A 23,400-nucleotide genomic window follows, 5' to 3' on the forward strand; every position below is an offset into this window, starting at 1 on the left:
GGAAAGCCTCCTGCACCAACCTGCACCCCCCCCAATGTGCTCCGCCCCCCACATGTGCAGCAGAGGCCTGAAGACCAGCTGGCCGGCGGGAGTTGCACACACATGCGATGTGTGACCACAGAGAGGGCTCTGCATGCCACCACATGCCATCACAGGTTTGGGTCTTTGCCACCTTTGGGACCTTTTTCCCAATACATCCTAAAAAAGAACACTGCAGGTACTTATTTCCAAGACACCAGGGCCCCAGATGGATTTCTTGGTGGTAGACAGTTTGTATCCCCAGATCAAGATTATATCTTAATAGAAAGAGAGTAAAAAGCTGCTCTTTTATAAAGAACCATAAATAGGCCTATAGCAATTAAGGGATTGTTTTTTAATCAATGCATTTAATTTAGCATTGTTGCTGCTCATTTTATCACTGTAAGCCACCTAGTTCTGTGAATAGGCAACTTCCAAATGAATGGATAGCTTAAAAATCAGACAATGATCAAATAATCTATTACCTCTGAATCAATACGAACTTGGACTGAGATTCAAATGATGGTATAAAGCTTACCAAATAGTTTTTGTCAATTAAATAATTGTCTACTATATTGACTGAAAGGCCAAAATAATGTCTTACAGAAGGAAGAACTGCACCCTAGCAAAACAGAGCAGCCTACTAAAGGAGAAAAATCCTTCTCAGCATGTCTATTACTCATCTCACATTAGTCTCTAATAAGGCACTAAAATTAAAAACTGAAACTGAACTAAAAAATGATAATGAAAACAATCCAATTTTCATTTTTTTTTTAATTTTGTAAAGCATCACCTACTCTATACTTGCTTGGTTGAATTTCAGCATTGACTTCAACCCAATTCCAACACAACACTGCAATTACATTTACACATTAAGCTAAGCAAAAACACTTTTACCGTTGTGTGCTTATGACAATGTGTTGGATAGCCCACACAGCAACAATATATCAAGGTTAAGGAATATTTTTCTTACTTCCAACCAGCCAGTATAGCTGTACCTTGAAAAGACCCCTTTGCCAATTTAACCCCAGGTAAATTAGCCTGCAATTATCCAAAGAAGATAAATAGGCGATTCCGAACAGGCAAAAATATTTTTTTACAAAGTCGACGTCTTTGCATATAAGGCATCGCAACGGATACAGCCAAATTTTAAAATATGTTTTAAAAAATCTAGGAAGCAAAGCAACCTCTTAGTGGCTCTTAGTTATGGTGGCTATATAATTAGTGGAGGAGACTGCTACAGTCATGCTCTGCCTGCGAGTTTTTTCCCGGTTGCTCCATTAGGAGTCGGGTATATATATATATTTAGATGCCGCCCCTCTATGCTTATACAGACTTTTCGGATCTTATGAAAAGGGGTAATTAGATTCGGTGTAAGAGCAAAGCAGAACCCCCATCCCTCTCCCTTACTTGTTGGCCACACACTTCAAGTCCCAAATGCGCTTTTCTCCCAGCGTCGCTCGCCTCCCTCAAACTCACCGCGCCGTCAAGGGGGAAAAAAAAATAGAACCTTTAACTCGAGCAGCCGCTCGTGGCGGTTCATTTTTAAACGCTCCGCCATCAGCCAATCGGAAAGCGGCAGCCTTTGACGACCCGGAAGTGTTTTTTTTCCCCCGGGTATGAGAGTGAAGCTATCCGGAAGTCCTGCGTTCTGGCGAAGTAACCGCGGGAATTTAATGGGTAAATTTGTGGAGAAAGTTGTTCTTGGCTGTTTGGGGGGGGGGGGGTGTATGTTCGCGCGCGCGTTCGACAGTTTCTTTTTCCCGCGTAAATCTAGGCCTGCGGAAGAAGAGGTTTGGTTCCTCTGAGGTGAAGAATGGAATTATAGGGGGCGAGACTGTTTCATGCAGGAATCCCCGCTTCAGCTGGCTGTCTTCTAAGTCTGCCTCCCCCTGGGACTTTTCGGGGTGATCATTGCACCGCCCGGCCGAGCTCAGTTTTTTATTTTTATTTATTTATTTATTTATTTAGTCAAGCATGTATTAGATAACAGATATAAGATTACGTGATTATTAATACATGAAATGGATACGAATAAATGGGGACAGTAGGACAGGGATGGTAGGCACGTTGGTACACTTATACACGCCCCTTACAGACCTCTTAGGAATGGATTGAGGTCAACTCTAGGCAGTCTTAAGGTTAAAGTTAGGGGTTTTGGGATGAAACCACAGAGTCAGGTAGTGCATTCCAGGCATTGACCACTCTGTTACTGAAATCATATTTTCTGCAATTGAGTTTGGAATGGTTTACCGTAAGTTTGTATCTATTGTGTGCTCATGTATTGTGGTTGAAGCTGAAGTAGTCATTGACAGATAGGACATTGTAGTGGATAATTTTGTGTACTACGCTTAGGTCAGGCTGAAGGTGGCGTAGTTCTAAGTTGTCCAAGTCCAAAATTTCATGTCTGGTGGCATAAGGTATTCTGTTGTGAGGGGAGGAGTGGAGGACTCTTCTCCTGAAATATCTCTGGACTCGCTCAATTGTATTAATGTCCGATATGCAGTGTGGATTCCAGACAGATGAGCTGTATTCGAGAATTGGTCTAGCAAATGTTTTATATGCTCTAGTTAACAGTACAATATTACCAGAGAAGAAGTTTCGCAAGATTAGGTTAACAACTCTTAATGCCTTTTTGCCAATGTTGTTACTGTGGGCTCTGGCACTTAGATCATTAGAGACGAGTACTCCAAGGTCTTTGGCAGACTGAGGGTGGTCTAGAAAGTGGTGTCCATCCAGCTTGTATTTTATGTTCTGATTTTTTTTTGCCAGTGGGTAAGACAGAGCATTTGTTGGTTGAGATTTGAAGTTGCCACTTGTTTGACCATTCTGACACATAGTCAAGGTCTTTTTGAAGGGTAGCAGCATTGTCGATGGTGTTGAATAGTTTTACATCATCAGCGAAGAGAAGTAGATGCCGGTGAACTGCTAATCAAGAGGTTAGCTAACACAAACCATCCCCAAAATGCCTGATTTTGCCATCTCTTATTATTTCTTTATTATGCATTGGTTGCACTGGTTTAAATGTAGTTTCAAATATTTAAGGGCTTAGGTAATATATGTAGTGTATATTGGAGGCAGTGACCTTTTTAGAGCTGTATGCAACGAGATTTCAGTTTAAGGTATGCCAATCAGCATACAACATACATTGAAAGTGACAATAAAGTTCTAAAGCAGTGGTTCTCAACCTGTGGGTCGGGACCCCTTTGGGGGTCGAACAACCCTTTCACAGTGGTCGCCTAAGACCATCGGAAAACACATATTTTCAATTGTCTTAGGAATAATTTTATGGTTGGGGGTCACCACAACATGAGGAACTGTATTAAAGGGTCGCGGCATTAGGAAGGTTGAGACCCACTGTTCTAAAGAATTAAGTTCTAAAGAATTAAGCTATCAAAGCTGTAGGGTTGAAGTTCTTAGTGGAAAAATGTACCTGTAGAATTAGGCGTTAAGAATGCCATTCTTATCCAACTACAGAAAGTATTCTTCTAGTTCCTTCAACCTAAGATGAAGCAGGAGACTTGCCGAAGAGCGGCCTATACTGTGGAATGTAAGGATTATGTCCATGTGGTAGAATTCAATCCATTTGACTGTGGCACTGCAGAATCACTCATTGCATATGGCGGCAATAATTACGTAGTAGTTGGGACTTGCAGATTCCAGGTTAGTATACTTTTATCATTCTTAAATTTATGTGGAAGCCTTAATTTGGAAATAAAGACTACATTTTGAGTTACATCTGAAATTTGAGGAAAGTGTTTTAGAAACTCAATGGACAAGATATACATAAAACAGAAGTTTCCAAAGGATAATTGGTGACTCCATTGCAGAAGCAGCAGCAAAGTATTGTACTGTTTAAAACTAATAAAATGTATTGAGGGATAAGCTTTGGAGGGCTGCAGTTCATTTCAGCCATTATCCCGAATTCCCCAGGAGACTCAGTGATGGGTCTTAGTATCATTCTTAAACGAAAGAATTACAATGATCAAATTCATATTAAAGCAGGCAAGGTAGAATTCATCAAAAAGTTGGATTTTATTACCCATGTATTGTATAGCAAGGCATTTTTACAACCTATAAAGTGCAAAAACATTTTTGGTGTGCTCAAGTAATTATTACAATCTCACTTTGTGCCTTTCTTTATTGCTTGACCGCTTATGATTGCGATTTCCTCCCTCTTCCACATGTCCCAATTTTCTCTCGAGATAAGTCTCTTATAAAATAAAACATAATAAGGCAAAGTGCATGCCTTAACAGACATTACTTTTTTAAATGATCCAGGATTTTGTTTTAGCTGAAATAGAGGAACAAACTGTCCTTTTTATAGCATTTATGAAATTTCATAATAAGATTTATAATAAGGCTTCCTTTTTCGTAATACCTCTTGTATTTATTTGCTTATTTATTTATTTTGTCTTCCATTCCTGAAAGCTTTGGGCAGCAAACAATCAATACCAGCATAAATAAAAAAGCATCTATCCATAATACCAAGCTGTCCTGTAATCCTGGAAACATTCGGTTCCCAACACTTTTGTAGAAAAAAATGCATAGTTTTTAAACCCAGTAATTAGTTTTCCTTCAGATTCACTGTGTATATGCAAAATACAAATATTGCTTCAGTAAAATATTATGTTTGTCTTCTTAGAATGGTATCCTTTTTTTAGTTCAATGGGAGCTATTCCCAGACCAATATGCATCAGATTGTAATATTCACTTAATTTTGTGTACAAGGGAAAAGAGTATGCAAGGGTCTTATGGCAAGGAGGTAGGTTTTATTTTAACAGCCTATTCAATTGTTATGAAGCATATCAAAATATTACTTCATCTTTAGGAAGAAGATGCAGCAGTGGAAGGAATACAATATAAAACTCTCAGGACTTTTCAACATGAAAGCAGAGTTGATGCCATTGTGTGGAGCCCAGAAACTAGACTTGATGCTTTACCTCCCCATATAAGGTAATAGGCCTAATAAAAATTGAAAGATAACAGGATTTTATTTGGGGTTTTTATATTAATTACATACCTTGCCTTTTGTTCGGGAATTCAAGACCAAGTGCATAGTGAACCCCTCCTAATTATATCTCTCCTCCCTCCCCCAGCAATCTTTTAAGGTAGATTGGGCTGAGAAAATGACAACTCAAAGTCATATAGGGAGTTCAGTACAGACAGTCTTCAATTTACAACAATTTATTTAGTGACCATTCAAAGTTACACTGAAAAAAGTGACTTATGACCGTTTTCACACTTAAAACCATTGCACCATCTCTATGGTCACGTGACTGAAATTCAGAAGCATGGCAGTTACAGTGTCCTCATGTCCTGTGATCCCCTTTTGTACTCTTCTGACAACCAAGTAAATGGGGAAAACAGATTCACTTAACAACCCTGCAGGGACTGGCCTAAAATGGCTTTCATGCCTAAGGCAGGACTCCCAATCTCCTGGTTTCTAGCCTGGTGCCTTAACCACTAGACCAGACTAGCTCTAGCTACGATTACTCCTCGAAGATCTGGATATCCCAATAACCCCAAAGTGTTCATTTAATTTCACTGATGTGTAATATATCAATATTGGTTTTTTTGTTTTGTATCCCACCTTTATTATTTTTTTACAAACAACTGGTGATTGATTCAATCTGTTACTGTGTTGATTTTTTCCACACTTACATTATTTACATTCCAAAGTCTCACTGTAATTCTGGCTTTGAAACTTTGGATTTTCTTATCCGCCATAGCGACATCATAATTAGACACTACAATTAGACACTAGTGATGATCTTATGATCCAGCCTCATCATAAGTACTATTAATACTCATAAAGATCCTCATCCCTTCTTCAGTAACATGTTGAGTACCATCTGGAAGTATCTTATTAATCATTGTATACTGTCTATCCATGCAGTTTCTTGTTAAATACAAGGAATTGTTTATCCCAAAGGTGCTTTTTCAAGAGGTAACTGGACTTTCTGGCTTTTCTTTGAAGATATTTTGGTTCTCATCCAAGAAGCTTCAGTTGAAAAAGCACCTTTGGGACAACCATGACCTAGATGACTGAGAATCTCCATAGACAAGGAATGGTTTACCATTGTCTTCTCCCATGCAGTATGAAGTTATGCCTTTGCCATTGTCTATACAGTGATCATATGCCTCCATCATCTTCCTGTATTGCTGCCTCCTTGCTTTAGCTGGACAGTGGGATAGCCTTCAAGTTTTGAGTGACCCTCTGTCTGGAAGAGTCCTCATCATGATAAAGCATCACAGCAGAACTTAGGAGAGATATCGGTAGAATAGCATATTTACACTTGTCTGCTCAAGCAACTGGCTTTGATATGACAAGTATTTATATCATACAAGAAATATTGAAAAATACAGTGTAATGCTACTTTATCTCAGTCACTGAATGTCTTAGAAATCTGCCCAGAAACATTGGAGCATTAATTGTGGCAATAAAACAGATTTGATAGAGGGATTCTGAGAAAATACCTTATTTTCATAAGCCTCTTAGTTCATCACTGACACTAAACGCCTGCTGCTCCCAGTTTAAAAGAGCAGAAGCTGTTGTTCCTTCTATGCTATGTGCACAGACAGTCCAGAAATGCAAAGCTGCGACTAGGATTATCACTTTTTCTAATTAATAGAAGACAATGAAACTTTTAAGAAAGCAAATACATAACAGCAGTGAAACCCAAGTAAGAACCAGTGTCAGTGTCCTCTTACATAAAGCTTGATTTTCAAATAATAAACTCCTATGAACCTTATCCATTTTTTAACTTATCAGTTGCCTGAGAAATGGAAAACAAAATTAGCCCTAACCAAAACTCAGATACAGCAGCAAAATGTAGTGCCATGTGGAACATAAACCTCTTGTGCCTCATATGGCTATAAAATATGTATGTTAGTCCTAAATAATGATTTCCAGATTTCCTAATTTGTATTTCCAAATCAAATTGTTATTTACCTTTTGTGTCAGAATGTGTTTTTATATCATCCCCATTTTTCTTGTATGTATCATTTGTATCATGTATGTATCATATCATATACCTTCAGCAGGAAAGAAAATATATTTTCTTTATAGATGATAAATGTTATGCTTTATGCTTTTTTTACTGAAGAACAAATAAAAGCTCTTTATATAAATAATTACAGACTACCTTTTTTGCTGTGATCTGTTATGCATATATACAGGTAGTCTCTGTTTACCAACTGCCTCATTTAAAATAACATTGATGTAAAAAATACATTTTTATGGTCAATCCTCACATTTATGACCATTACAGCATGCCACAGTCATGTGATCATTAATCACGTGCTTCCCAATCAGCTTATCAGTTAATGTAGAATGTGGAAGTCAAATTGCAAGTTTTGGTCACATGTTTTGCCTAATGACTACAGTGACTTACTTAATGACCAAAGGGCAAGTAGTCATAAGCCCATCGTCACATACTTTTCTGTTTAGCAACATGGAGTTGCCCAATTTTGGTTGCTAAATGAGGACTACCTATATTGCAGAAGTTTAATAATTAAATGATGTACTTTTTCATGATAAGATAAAACTAATTTGAGGAAATAACATGTCAACTGTTTACACAAAATTACAATACTTATAAACTGTTTTATTACATTAGATTTTGTACTGCTGCTGCTGATAGGAAGTTAAGGTTATTCACATCGGACCTCAAAGATAAGAATGAATATAAGGTGAGAAGAAAAAATAAATTATAATAACCTAAGTGCCTTTTAATATTTATTTATATACAGATCAATTTAAATTGCAAATTAAATTGTATTACAATGCCTTGCATTTAGTAATTTTGAATAGACATAAACAATTGCATTGTATCTTGTATTTTAAAAGGTGATTCTAGGTGACACTTTTGAAGCACATTTGGATTAATAAACATGATAGTATTTATTTCAGCAATTCAGAACTAAGTTCCATTTTATATTTCTAGTGCATATTTTAAATATCTTTATAAATCTAAAGTAGATTGAACCATGAAGAATGAAGGTGAAATTAATTTATGACATTTAAGAACCTGCTCAGGGTTGCCTTGAACTGTGAGATGGGTGGCATATAAATTTAATGAATAAATAAAAGGTGAACAGAAAGTATAACTGCATATTCTATTACATCTTTGGGTGATGTGCAAGGATTTCTTACTCCAGTTGTTTAGTAATAGCATGGACAAAATGTATTTTCTCTCTTCTTTAGTTATATATAGTAGCTGAAGGAGATAAACTTTGGATGGATTTCAGTGTTGATAAAGTGAATTATTCAGTTCTGATATTGTAATTTCTCATTTCAGAATTTTTAGATTTTCAGTGTGTGTGTTTTTCACCCAAGCTCTGGGTGACATGTTTTTGGATTTGAAATGGTTCCTTATACAGAAGCAATCAGCAGCAATTTGAATATAAATGAAGCATATAACTGTTGAGATTTGACAGGATGAATAAAAATGAACAAAACAGTGGAATTAATACTGTTTTATACAGTATTATAAGACAGTACAGATAGTCTCCAAGATACAATGGCAATTGAGACCAAGATTGCTGTTGCTAAGCGAAGTGGTCAGAAAGCACAATGACATGTGACCATATCGCTTAGTGATGGCAATTCAGGCAATCCCAGTTGACACCATAATCCCGAGACATTCAGGTTATTAAAACAGGAAGCAATAAGAGTCCAAGGTAAGCAGTGAGGGAGTCCCTGGGCAGGCCTTGCATGAGTTGGTGAAGGGTAGTACTGCAGAGTAGCGTGACTGCAGAAGGAGCAAAAGGGAAGAGAGCACAGTGCATGCAAGCAAAAAAAGGCCAGAAACTTGAATCTTCCCTGCTCGCTTCCTTGACTTTGCTTGTGGGAAACCAACAGGAAAAGTTGCAAATGGCAATTGTAATTGAGAAGTTGCAGTTGGTCGTATGTGTGAGCTGGTACCTGAATTTTGTTCAGGTGATTATGGGAGATGTTTCAACAGCCAGGACTTTGAGGACCTGCTATAAATTCTTTGTTCATCTCTATTGTAACTTTGGATAGGCACTGAACAAATGGATCTTATGCAAATATGACTTTTATGACTCATTAACATTTGAAGCTTACTTGTAAAATTAGATATAATGTAACAAATTAACTGGGAAAGATTGAGGGCAAAAGAAGAAAGGGACGATAGAGAATGAGGTGGCTGGATTGAGTCACTGAAGCAGTAGGTGTTACCTTAAATGGACTGCAGAGGATGGTACAGGACAGGAAGGCCTGGAGGAACGTCGTCCATGGGGTCGCAATGGGTCAAACATGACTTTGCAACTAATAACAACAACAAACAAATTAATCCAGAGTGCAAAAGTATGAGTGCACCCAAATTCTGCATTTATGATGCGTTGGTATACTGGTTCTGTAGCATGTGCTATGAAGTCAAGAGAGACAAGCAAAAAATATAAACAATGGTAATTGTCAATTCCTGTGGATAGTAGGACAGAAACCTGAGATAAGTGTTACTTAACCATTGTAGTGACTTAGATTTATTTATCATCGGGCCTGAAGCTTCCGATAACAAAGATGGCTTTAGAATGGAATTGGTATTTGTGCAGGCTATTGCAGTGTAATTCATATTACACTACACTGATGCCAGTTTGAATAAACTAGATCTAAACATGCCAGATTGTCTCTTTACAAAGCTAAAGTCATGTTGACTTTATTTCCCTCAAAGGTACAATTCAAAATATAGTTTCAACCAGCAAAATCCTCAGCCTAAAATGACTTGAGTCTTGGTCTTATATTTTGATCCTAATCTTGCTATTGTCTCCTTACTGTGAATGGTGTCTTCATTTTACCTTAGCTGATTTTACTTCTTTTAAAATGCCATCTTTGTCTTAATTCTGTTATAAAAGATATTTCTCCTTTTTATTAACAGACTTTGGAAGGCCATTCAGATTACATTAATGATTTGGTATTTTCACCTAAAGGTCAAGAAATTGCAAGTGTGAGTGATGACCACACCTGCAGGTATGTATTCTGTTAGTGAAATATTACTTTAATTATTTATGTATATAAATGTGAAAAAAAAATAGAACATGTAGAAAATTGATATTTTTGTAGAATTTTTCTACATAAATAGTTAATATTTAGAAGTTACACTCAAACATAGAATTCTAGTATTTGGATGATGATTGTAACAAATAGATGGTCTATTTTGGCCTATTGGTTTGGGTGATGGATTTTCAAGGGGACAGTTTGAATGGATTCATGCTATAAGAATGAAGGTCTAGAGTATTTCAAGTTGCTCTTTTCCTTGCTCTTCCCATTCTGTATCTTTGTGAAGACACCGTCTTCTGAGAGTCATCTTGAACATTCAGAAATACTCATTGGCAGTGGGACATGCAGTATTTTCTGTTCCTATCTCTTAGCAGATGATCTCTGCCCTTGTCCCTTATTTTATATCATTTCAGTAATAGGATTATGCAGAACTATATTGAAACCACTGTTTTTTTAACTGCTTGAGTGAATATTAAAAAAAACTTACTAATTTCATGGTACATTGGTACAAATGTACCAATAACCATACAATTACTCATACTGATATGAGGATGCATCCAAAATATTTTTTTAGTGTCATCAGTAATACCAAAAATGGAATATTCTGTTAAAGGGTAGTACATAATGTTAGCATATGCTTTAAAAACAAAAATAATGTAGTAATTCTGCCTTTTACAGAAAATTTGCCAGTCATTTGACTACTTGAAGAATAAAAAGATTTACAAATAAAAATAGCATGTAGAAATACATAGTTCATTTCAAATTCAACTACAAAAAAAATCTGCTAAGGATGGTCTACAAAGCATTATGAATTCTTGTGATTTAATGAGGAAAAATAGCAAAGCAATACTGTCATCACCATTTCTGGTTGTCTTGAAAACTGAGCTAATTACTGACTCTCATCCAGTTTAGAAAAATTATTCCCAAGTTAGTTTAGATATGCATGAAATATGCGACTAGAGATCTGGCTTTAATTATCTATTAGCACAATTTTAATCTGTTTTAATATAAAATCTGTTCAGCATTTTCATTACCTACACTGATCTGGTTTTTGTTTTAAGTCATTTGTTTTATCTTTTTCCTCAAGATTTTGTTGAGTGACTGAGATTTTAAAATGCAGGTTATCTGTTTCATCCTCCTTTCATTTTAAAAGAAACCCTGTGCTTCTCTTAGATTCTAGTACATAATAATAATAATCACATTATTAAGTATTAATTAATATATTTGGCATTTTTATCCTTCACAAGCACCTGGGATAGGCAGATATATGGATACCACCTTGTCAGGAAGAAGGGGCTTATGATGCTCCGATGTGGTTGAAACCTATACAGAAACCTATACACTATATAGTGTATACTACTAGAAGGGTTCTCCATGCCAGAGAGATTTTAGCAGAAGGGTCAGTCTAAATAGCACATTTAATATGATGAAAAAAAAACAGAAAAGAATCCTATACAAGATCAGTTGTCACCCAGGTCAGCAAGGACTATGGTCAGATATTAGACTTCCTGGACAGCTGTGAATAATTGGGTAACAAGATTCAGGTGCTATAACTGGGCAAGTCTTCTAATATTATTTGGAACAACCATGAATGACAAAAGTATACTGCGTTTGACAGTCATGCGGTTATAAATTGGAACCAACAAAGTTTAAATTGAATGTTTGAAGCCTAGAAAAGTTTCTCCTAACCCAAATATCACTGATCAATGATTAGCAGATGAAAGAAGATTTGTTATCATCTTTAATAAGATAATAATATTCAGTGATACAGAACTGGAAGAGATTCAGAAGAATTTTGAAAATGGAAGAACCAAAAACAATAGAAGAAGAGTAGAAGAAACTCAGATAACAATTGCAAATGTAAAGAAAACAGTTGTCCCAAAGGTGCTTTTTTAAGAGGCAACTTCACTTTCTTTTCTTTGAAGACATTTCGGTTCTCATCCAACTTTGAAGAAGCTTCTTGGATAAGAAGCGAAATGTCTTCAAAGAAAAACAAGAAAGTCCAGTTGCCTCTTGAAAAAGCACCTTTGGGACAACCATGACCTGGATGTGAGAATCTCCATAGACAAGGGAAACAGTTGATATGAACTGTAGAAATAACAACTTAGAAGTAACAACAGACCTATGGTAGTACAAGCCAGCACTGAAACAACCTATGAACTGATTCCTCTGCCTCCCTCTCAAGAAGAATTAGAGAAAACTATATACAAAATTACCAGAAGAAAGACAAAGACTCCAACACTGCAAGTAGTGCCCCAAAACATCCTGTTATCTATAATGAAGGATGTGAATAAGGTGCTTGCAAAAATTAAAGCAGCTATCGAACATACCAGTCAGCTTGCTTATGGTATGGTACAGCAGTGGGGGTTACAGAAGAACTGGGTATTAAAATTAGAGAAATCATGTTCTGATTCAAAAAGACCAGTGAAAGGGACAGTCCCAGGAAACGAAGCCGATAACATACTTGCCTACAGGCTTTAAATTATTCACAATATTATAGCAAACAACATTCAAAATTATTGTAAAGAAAATAACATTTTTCCAGTAAAACAGAAAGGAAATAAAAAGAAAAGCAGTGGTACAAAAGATCAACTTGATAAAATCATTCTGGAGAATTGCAAAAGCCCCAAAACCAGTTTGTATATGTCTGCATTGATTATGAAAAGATGTTTTATTCATTACCGCATAGTTTTGCGCACCTTTGGTAGTGTGCCATTTATGCCCATTCCTGGACTAGGAGGCCCTGTTTATTGTCATCCATGCCCTTTTTACTTCCTGCTTAGATTACTGTAACACACAGTACATGGGGCAACCCTTGAAGAACATTCAGAAACCTCAAATGGTGAAAAATGTGGCTCCATAGGTAATAAATGGTGCCAGCTATATGGCACATATAACACCATTACTCTGTGAGCTACACTGACTGCCAGTGTGTTTCCGGGTGCAATTCCAGATGCTGGTTATCATCTTTAAAGCCTTGCATGGGGCTTTAAAGGCTGAAGGGCCATCTTTTTCCAAGAGCTTCTACCCATCCATTCAAATCCAATAAATTTGGTATGCAGCAAATCCTGTCAACCAAAAGTGTCAACTGGTGGGAACTTGAAGACAGGCTTTTTTTTGCTGTAGCCCCTGCCTTACAAAATATTCTCCCCTCAGAGATTAGAATGGCTCCAATCCTATTGGCTTTTGCAAAGTTTAAAAAACTTAGGTATGTACCTGTGCCTCAGAACCTGTTCCAGGCCCTGACACCTGGCTTTACTGTTAGTTGATTAATCATCACAACTACTGTTTATACTTATTTATTTTGTGGATGTTTTTAAAGTATTTTAGTTGTTCTATAATTTTAGAATTCTAAGTTGCCCAGAGTCAATGGGTTAATTTTTTTTGGGGGGGGGGGCTATAGAAATTGATTGATTGATTGATTGAATAGTTGGATCATCAAAAGTCACACAAACTGATTATAAACAATGACATAACACAATCACCAAACAGGTTCACTGGAACATTTGTAAAAATTATCATGTGCTAGTAATGGAAAATTATTGGGAACACAGAGTTGAAAAAGTAATTGAAAATGAAGAAATTAAAATATTATGGATTTTCCAGATAAAACTGATATAGTCTTGGCTCATAACACACCAGATTTAACTATGGTTGCAAAGAAGAAAGCGAGGATAATTGACGTGGCAATACCAGGGGATAATAGAATAGAAGTCAGAGAATTGGAAAAGATCAGAAAGTATCAAGAACTAAAAAATGGAGTTGAACAATTATGGCATAAACCAGCAGCAGTGGTCCTATTGGTTATCAGCACACTGTGTACCATACCAAAAAAGCTTTGCATAACACTCAGAAAATCTGCACATTAACAAAATTTCCACCTCTCAATTACAAAAGACCACATTGTTTGTATACACACATACAGTGTATAATGCTGGTATATTACAGAAATCTAGGTTTTTAGGAATAACTAATGTGTATAAAGGCCCGTTCCAGAACTGGCAGCTGTGATTTCATGTTGTGTATTTTATTCATTTATCTATCCATATCCCGTTTTTATTATTTTTATAAATAATTCAAGGTGGTGAATATACCTAATACAGGTAGTCCTCGACTTACAACAGTTCATTTAACCACTGTTCAAAGTTACAACGGCACTGAAAAAAGTTACTTATGACTATTTTTCAGGCTTACAACCATTGTAACATCTCTATGGTCATGTGATCAAAATTCAGACCCTTGGCAACTAGTTCATATTAATGACAATTGCAGTGTCCTGAGGTTATGTGATCACCTTTTACAACCTGACAAGCAAAGTCCAGATTCACCTAACAACCATGTTACTAACTTAATAACTGCAGTGATTCACTTAAAAAGAAAGATTGGAAAATGGGGCAAAATTCACTTAACAAATGTCTCATTTAGCAACAGAATTTTTGAGCTCAATTGTGGTCGTAAATCGAGGACTACCTGTACTCTCATCCTATTTTCCCCACAACTCTGTGATAGATTGGGCTAAAAGAGATTAGCCAGCTCAAAGTCACCCTGAAACAATAGCATTAATAATGCTTTAAATTTTCAGAGCATAGATGATATCATTCATCTGTGATGAGATCAATATTGTCTCCATAATTCATAAGGACCATGAATTTATAGCAATATTAAGAAACTTTAATTTTATATCCATTTTTGTATGTTTATACATTAATTTATTTTTATTGCCTGCACATATTTGAGGTATAAAGCTGTTTTAGATGAATAACAGAATATGTTGCAGTGTAAGGGAGGGGGGAAAGTATTCTGTAACTGAGTGTGATCTTTATATTGCAACAAAATTTAAAGGAGATTAAAGCATTAAGTCATAAACTATAAAATTGATACAATTCTCTTTTGCTTCTTTGGCTCAGGAAGAGGACCTGATTCTTTTGCCAAATGATTCACTGTCTTGAATTATATTAAGTTCATTTTTGAATACACAAACACACAGAAAGTGTTGATTTGGCTTGGAAAAATCTACAAGGCAAGATTTCTGGCACCAGAAGAAAGGGCTTTGTCTGCAGATTATGTAATCAAATAGATATTCTTTGTTTTCACAGATATGCACTTTAGGAAAAAGGGTTCTAATCTCCAAATCTCAAAATTTGGAGTGGCCAATTACCACAGATTAAAATATAATAGCAATATGAAAAGTATTCAGGAAAATAATGTAAATACTGTGTGTGTGTGTGTGTGTGTGTGTGTGTGTGTGTGTGTGTGTGTGTGTGTGTGTGTAATTTACAATATTTTCTTGAATACTTTTCATATTGCTATTATATTTTAATCTGTGGTTATTGGCCAGCACACAAAACAAGGTATAAATATGATATGTTAATTTTATGTGTATACAGTATGCACATTAAGAATGCATATAACTTCTTAGTTTAGAGAATACAAATAGGATATGAGCTTAGCTGTAATGAGCACATATAATATAGCTTTCTCCTATAAAAAATATTTTCCTTTCTCATTTTTTTTCTATCAACTTCATAACCATCATCCACTGATATTAATCAGTTAAAATAATACAGTATGTACATTCTATCTTCTGTCAACTGCATTTAGATTGAAAAAACCATATCTTTACTGTGCTTGGAAGGGGTAACAATTTATAACCTCCTTAAACCCTAATCTTTCTTATGTTTAGGGTCTGGGACTTAGAAGGAAATTTAAGAGCTTATTTTGTTCTGCGTTCTCCTGGAATGAGTGTAGGCTGGCATCCTGAGGATGCATTCAAGGCAAGTATCAACCAAACTGGGAGCTATTTACAATAATTGTATATAAAACTGAAGCATTTCAGAATTTTCCAGTGTTCACACTCTGCAAAAGTGCAAGCTTTGCAGTTAAATTGCAGCTGCCTGCAATTACTGCGAGTTCAATTCTCACCAGGCTCAAGGTTGACTCAGCCTTCCATCCTTTCTAAGGTAGGTAAAATGAGGACCCAGTTTGTGGGGGCAATAAGCTGACTTTGTATAAAATATACAAAAGTATGAAGGCTATTGCTTAACGCCTTGTAAGTCGCCCTGAGTCTCTGGAGAAGGGTGGCATATAAATCAATTTTTTTTTTAAAAAAAAAAGGCACATTGTATGTTGCTTTAGAAATGGTAACCTACTTCTTAGTTTAAGCTATTAGAAAAAGGTAAAGTGACTGGAAAATAATCACATATGTATTTGAGAGGATTTTTTTAAAAAATGTATTATACTATAATGTAATTATTAAAATCATCTAGCCTCATTATTTTCAAAGCATCTTGAACCTGGCATTTATTGTCAGGTAAAATAATTTCCTGCCATGCTCTTTACTTATTTACTGTCTAGACGGTCTTTAAGCTTTCCAAAACTCTTATGTAAGAGAAATAAAACATAAATGAAATCAGTTTTAAAGCCAAATGGTATAAAAATTAAAACAGCTCTCCAAAATTATAAAATTGCAGTCCCAACTATGAGTAATAGCAGAGGTATTCAGAGGAAAAACATGAACTATAAATGGATCTTTGGGGCTGTTTTAAAAGTAAGCATTGATAGGACTTGCTGAACCCTAGGTAATCAAAAAAGTCACCTTGATAACTCTTATTTGAAGGAGGTCTGAGTTTCTGGTCTTTTGCAATGTCTAATGGGCATGAGAACAAATTTGGGTTGTCATGTTTTAATTTATCGCTGCATTTTAAAGCCAGTTGGAATTCACTACATCTAAGTATGATCTGTTTTGTGGATTTATATTGCTGGATGACATCATGTGCTTTAATCTTCAGTTCTTCCCATATTTCTCATACTTTGTGTTTACAATATAATGAATTATTGAATTATGATAAATGATGTTGGCCTCATACCAGGTTCTTTCTTCAGTTAGAATTCATTTTTGAATGTTAGACATATAGAAAAACCAGAACTTAATTATAATGATTCTTGATTGCACTGTTGCTATAAGGTGTACAGGATAAAGAAGTCTAAATAATGCTATATCCCAAGAATTGCAACTGACTGTTGAATTTCATTTGTAGTTGATGGTAGCAGAAAAGAATGGAACGATTCGATTCTATGATCTTGTGACACATCAGGCTATCTTGTCTCTCACAACTGATCAAACACCACTAATGTCAGCAAGCTGGTGCCTAAAAAATACTTTTAAAGTTGGAGCAGTTGCAGGAAATGACTGGTTTATCTGGGACATTACTCGATCTAGGTATCATAAAATATTCAATGCATTTTTTACTGAGACGTTTCAGTATAATAGATGACTATTTTAAAGGTTGGCTTTTTAAAAAAATGTGCACAAAATATTTATTATTAAGGCTATGTGGCCTATCGTGGCTATTTGGTTTAGAAGTACAAAGAAAAAAAGGAAATGCTTAGGAGATCTCATTTGCTATGATTATAGTCCTTAGTGTAAAAAACTATTACACTTAACTGTTGATTTGAATTTATAGGGAAATATTAACATAGTTAACACACTTTTTTTGATGCAAAAAAATGAATCGCACTATACAAAGAATAATTTCTAGAAATCACTTATTGGTTTACAAAATAACTTCCTAAATTTGTATTTGCAATTAATATTGATATTAAAAGCCAAGAAAAGGAAAACAGACAGAGAATAAAGACAGGAAAACATTTGCACTGCATTTCTTTGCTTTATGCATCATTTCCCTTGTATATGGGTTGAATAAAGAGAATTAAAAATCTCTTTTTCTAGCAATTCTTTTTGTACAGTACTCAAACCTACATATTCTCAAAAGTAATTTCCATGTGAAATGCTTTTAAAATTATGTTGGAAAGGAACTGTTTTGTGGTTTTTAAGTGGCAGCCTTTTTTACAAATAAAGTTGTTGGATAGCATGCATTTATGATTGTTATCTTAGAATGAAGTCATGAACTCCAAATTGTGCATGACCTACTTCTCAGCAGGAATTAATGATTTTTATTATTAGAAATTATTCTCTCTTTTAGTTACCCTTTGGATAAAAGGCCTGTCTATGCAGATAGAGCCAGATTATTCAGGTAAATTTTATTTAGGTACGTACTTAATGCATTTGATTAACTGATTTCTTCATTAATCATTGATAAAGGACCACAAGATTTGGCTTTTGCCATTATTTATAGGTATACTTTGCATTTGAGAGATAATTGTATAATTTTTCTTTGAAATTTTATTTTAAAGTAATTGTTAATATTTTACTCTTTCTCTTAGCCTAACCTTTCTAACCTGATTTTATGATTGGGAACTATGAAAATTGTAATCTTAAAATATTAGGAGACTACCCAGCTTTCAAAGGACTTAGTTAGAAAATGAAAGACTGTTAAGAAAATTAGATGAAATAGGAAATAAGGGAGCATTGTAGCACAATGTATAATAATTTTTACATTAGTTAGAAAGGCCGTCATGTCTAAGCCCTTGCTCAGTGCAGGAATCCAACTTAAGACATGTTAGAGAAGTGTCATTCCAGCTTGAGCACATACAATTAAGTAGACTCCATCACATCTTTGGATAATTGGTTTCACTGTTCAGCTGCATGTCTTTTTTCAAACATTCAATCAAAATTTGCATTCCTATAATTTAAATGCATGATTTCATGTCCTGAAGGGCAGATTTAGGATGTAAACCCTTGGAGATGCCAGAGTAAACAGCATAAAAGTACTGGTAATAAAGTAAACGACTTGATTTCTAGTCCCTGAACTATTAATTGCATTTCCCCGAAACTGTCACAGTTTTTTCTGAAACTTTCTTAAGGTATGGTACCTAGAACTGCATACAGTACAGTCCTTGAGGTGGGTCTGACCACAGTATAATAGAATTAAATAATTACTTCCCATGGTTTTGGTATTATATATTTCTAATGTATTCTAAAACTGCATACTGTATTTTTCTAGTGTCTATAAAACACTCTGGACCATAAGACCCACATTAGCTTTAGAGGAGGAAAACAAGAAAAAAAAAATCTGCCTCTCCCTCCCAGCATCCATCCGATATTCATCTGGCTAGCGTCCTTGCAGCAAACAGCCTGGTCAGCTTCAGCATGTTATCGCAGCCCCAGCACGTGGCTTGTCAGGGCTCCACTCCGTGGCGCCCTCCACTGGTCACCTGAGCAACAGCTGGATCCCGGCCTCCCGTAGCCCCACCAATCAGTGGGCTGGCTGACCGGAAATGCTGCCATTGCTGCCTCCTCCGTGTCTGCTGCCTCCGCTGGGAACACTGGAGCCTTCGCTGCTGAGCAGCTGATTGGCCATTGGATCGGCCTCCCGGAATACTGCCAATTAGCTGTTCTAGGCAGCGGGGATCACCGCTGATCGCTGCCGCCTAGAACAGCAGATCAACGGTATTCCGGGAGGCCGATCCAACTGCCAATCAGCTGCTTGGCAGTGAAAGCTCCAGCATTCCCCGGGGACTGCAAACTGCAGACCAACCATCCTCCACAATATTCGCTCTATAAGATGGACAGACATTTTCACCCACTTTTTTGGGGGGAGGGAAATGCGTTTTCTAGTCCGAAAAATACAGTAGTTGTTTCACAAGAATGAAGTACAATGCAAAACATTCAGTACTTATTTGAGGAATTGATTACAGATAATCCTCGACTTATGATCAAAATTAATTGAACCCGAAATTTCTGTTGCTAAGGCAGTTGTTTTTTGCCCCATTTTATTACCTTTCTTGCCACAATAGTTAAGTGAATCACTGCAGTTAAGTTAGAAACACAGTTGTTATGTGAATCTGACTTCCCTACTGACTTTGCTTTGTCAGAAGGTCACAAAAGGTGATCGCATGACCCCGGGACACTGCAACAGTTATAAATACGAGCCAGTTGCCAAGTGTACAAATTTTGATCATGTGATTTTGGGCATGCTACAATGGTTGTAAGTGTGAAAAATGGTCACAAGGTACTTTTTTGAGTGCCGTTGTAACTTCAGTCACTAAATCAACTGTTGTAAGTCGAGGACTACCTGTATTATTGTATTTTTTTACACTGAGCAAAAAGATTTGTGCATGCATGTACATAGACATGCCTTAGCCCTATGCAAAGCATTCAGAAGGGCAAACCTAACATATCAGTATAAAAAAGCATCCTACTTTAAAGTAGCTAGCTATGTCTGTGGAAAGATTCACTCAGATGCTTCAAAAATGTGCATGATTGTGTATATGCGTATTGTGTATATGCATAGATAACACTTCCCTGTATTCCCAACCAAGAATTGAAGCCACATGCATACACTGACAGCTATGGACAGTCTTAACAGCTGCACAAACCTTCTAAAAGATGTCTTTAATGTCTTCCCTACTTCATACAAAATATTTTCAGGAGCTGTAGCATAGTCTTCTGAAATGATTCACTGAATTCACTGGAAAATATCTATTATATACCTAACGTTCCCATTGAAATGATGAAATTCAGAAGTGTTTAATTTTGACTTTCATAATTATATTGAACATAATCTATTTTAAAATTTTGTTTAGATTCTCTTTTTGTGTTTAGATGGTCCCGAGTGAATGAAAACTTGTTTGCTACTACTGGCTATCCAGGAAAAATGATCAGTCAACTTCTGGTTCATCATTTAGGTCATCCTCAGGTAAATTTATGAAAAATCAAAGATGTAAAATCCATTTTTTAAAAAAATTGCTGTACAATTTTGTCTTAAGCAACTTATTATGATCATATGACAAATCAAGTGTAATCCAATGTGGGAAATTTTATTTTATTTACTTCTCACTTGGATTTCATATGCTTTGAATCTACTTTATCAGAACATCTCAAGGAAAACTGCATTTGTACGGTCAAAATGAAAAAAAAATATAGGCTGTAATTCAGAAAGTTACTTTAGACATGTTCTCTTTAAAGTCTTAGGCATGCTTGTTAGGGTTTTTTCTTCTTTACTGCTTTTAAACATTAGATTCTCATGGTGCAGTGCACAGTGTTCTTGGTAATAGCTTCAGTTTTTATAAAAACAATATTAAATGCCATGGAAATTGGCAACTTAAGCAAAATCCCTTTTGATTCTGGTTGTAGGGGATTTGCTGAGGATATTTGGAGCATATGAAAATATATTCTAGGTTCACCTGGCTTTAATAGCTTTAATAGGCAAGTTGTTCAATCTAAGACATATAGTATTACTAATAAACTTTGTGTGATTGTGATTGTGTCTTACTAAAATAGTACTAAAATAATAAAATTTGGCCTCTTTGACTTACCATATGAGTTGAAGTGATTATGAAACAGATTTGGAAAGTAAACTGAGTCTACTGGAAAAGACTTGAGAATAAATTATTCTCTTAATCCCCTGCACTCAAAAGGAATTTGAGGATTAAGAGAATTAAAATCATGTCTGTGTATTTTGCATCTTGTATTGCATCGTATACATGGTATGCATTATACAAATTTAGTTCTGATGTCCAATGGATTAGATTTCCAGAAAGCAATAATGGAAACCAGTTAAAAGAATCATTTAAGGTAAAACCTTATAAGAGAGTTTTAATTTCACAAAATTCTTTATCTGGTAGAATGAATATTAGAAGCTACAAAAATAGCATAGTGCTTATACTTCGCTTTAATGTAAATCATACAATAGAAGAATTTCTATAGATCTCAAGAGTAGCTACACACTGATTTAGCAAGACATTTTTGTCTGCCTCCTGGTTTTCCAAGTTCTAAGGCTAAAAGAATGTATAACAAGTGTATTTCTTAGATATCCATGATGTAATTATGACTGATTTTGCTGATTTTCATCTTTACCAGAGAAAATGAGCAGAAGTGTTTAGTCACCAAGAGTGGCCAGAGCAAAATGTTTACAAGCATCATCTGTTAGTTCTTAATATTTAACTATCAGAGGAAACTATATTTGGAATGTGATGTAAAGGGGATAGGCTATGCCAAAGGCAAATCTAGGTATTACAGTGGAAGAACAATAAAAAACCTAAATGAAAGTGCTGGCTTCTAAATGCAGTGGTAGATCTCTAAAAGATTGGGAAGACTGTCTCAATTTATTTTGGACTTTACCCTCATGCACTAACAGTAGATTTTTTTTACTTGTATAGCTTATTCTTTGCTAAAGCATTATTTTTTGGCTTTTAGTTTCAAATTTAGAAGCCAAGCTATCTTGAGATTTAGAAATTCTGAACCTTTATCCAATTTCAGTGATGATTGCTAGGTCACAAACAGTCAAACAGCTAAAGAGTATTTTGAAATTTCTTTTGAATTTGTCTTACTGTATGCTAGATCTTAAATAGAAAGAATAACTAAACTAATTAATTTTTTTCTTTACAGCCTATCCTTATTGGTTCTGCACCCTTAGGATCTGGTTTAACCTGGCACAGGACCCTTCCACTATGTGCCATGGGAGGAGATCATAAAGTATATTTTTGGGTGACCGAAATGTAAAAAATTATATCTACTGGTTTAAAGTATCAGATAATGATTAAGGGAGGGAAGAGTTGTAGTAATATAGTTGGCTTATTTTATACTTTTTTTTACAGAAACATTGCTTTTGAATGAAATTCTGCAGATTTTAGACTTTCTAGTTTTAGAAGTGCAGCTGGATTTAACAGGGCATTGTACTCAACGTTTTATGTGCAAATCTTGTTGAAATAATCTGTTGCACAAATTTTCATTTGTTTAAAAGGAAGTGCAGTCAGGAGAAACAGTTAAAATAGATTGCTATATAAACTTTGATATAATTACCAGCAAAGTAAGAATGGCTAAAAATGTTGGTTCAGATGCCATCTCAACCTGGAATGTTCATTGACAAAGCATAGCAACATCTTCTAAAAGTGAATATTTCCTAATAAAAATTGATTCCTTATATGAACTTATATATCTGTGATACCAAGAAGTGCTATGCTAACTGTAGATAGCAAGGCATGATGTGGTTGCAATAAATAACCTCATTTATTGGCTGCTATCTTTTACAACTGAATATCGGTATATTGAGAAAAAAGACAAATCTAAAACAAGAACAAACAGATAGTCAATTTCTACAGTGAAATTAAATTGTATACGTAACAGTTAGAACCTTTTTTTTAATCATGATAAACTAGAACTCAGTTTTTCCAGGTTGTTGGACAACGCACAAAATCCATTCTTCAGTTGCTTGAAAATTAAAAATGTCCATAAGCTTTCATTCTTCTGATTTGGACCTGCACAAGACAATGCTTTTGAAGATTGAGCTGTAATGAAGACCATACTTTTTATAATTGCAAAATTCAAACATTATTTATTTCATATGAAAGTTTATAATATTTGATGGGAGGGGTTCTTGTAAATTGAGATGATACAAATCAGACACAAAGAAATGTTTTTAATGAAGCATGTTTTAAATAAATTTGCTTTTCTGAAA

At 35.4% G+C, this 23,400-nt stretch overlaps 1 protein-coding gene across 2 annotated transcripts; it reads left to right on the forward strand.

The window, feature by feature from the left end:
• Positions 1-1,641: 1,641 nt before the first annotated feature.
• NUP37 (nucleoporin 37) lies at positions 1,642-23,400 on the forward strand. 2 transcript variants are annotated; one of them, XM_070947639.1, is made up of 10 exons: positions 1,642-1,698; positions 3,496-3,681; positions 4,850-4,974; positions 7,641-7,713; positions 9,921-10,012; positions 15,726-15,816; positions 17,080-17,261; positions 18,025-18,075; positions 20,547-20,640; positions 22,332-23,400. In XM_070947639.1, exons 2-10 carry the CDS (start codon positions 3,526-3,528, stop codon positions 22,443-22,445), a joined length of 978 nt encoding a protein of 325 aa, XP_070803740.1. In that variant the 5' UTR covers positions 1,642-1,698; positions 3,496-3,525; the 3' UTR covers positions 22,446-23,400. The 2 variants fall into 2 exon arrangements, with proteins under 2 accessions (XP_070803740.1, XP_070803741.1); XM_070947640.1 differs by lacking the exon at positions 1,642-1,698 and adding an exon at positions 1,800-1,827.

Source organism: Pituophis catenifer, unplaced genomic scaffold (assembly GCF_029215685.1).
Source record: "Pituophis catenifer annectens isolate HBS135680 unplaced genomic scaffold, rPitCat1.0.hap2 SCAF_7, whole genome shotgun sequence".
Taxonomy (NCBI): domain Eukaryota; kingdom Metazoa; phylum Chordata; class Lepidosauria; order Squamata; family Colubridae; genus Pituophis; species Pituophis catenifer.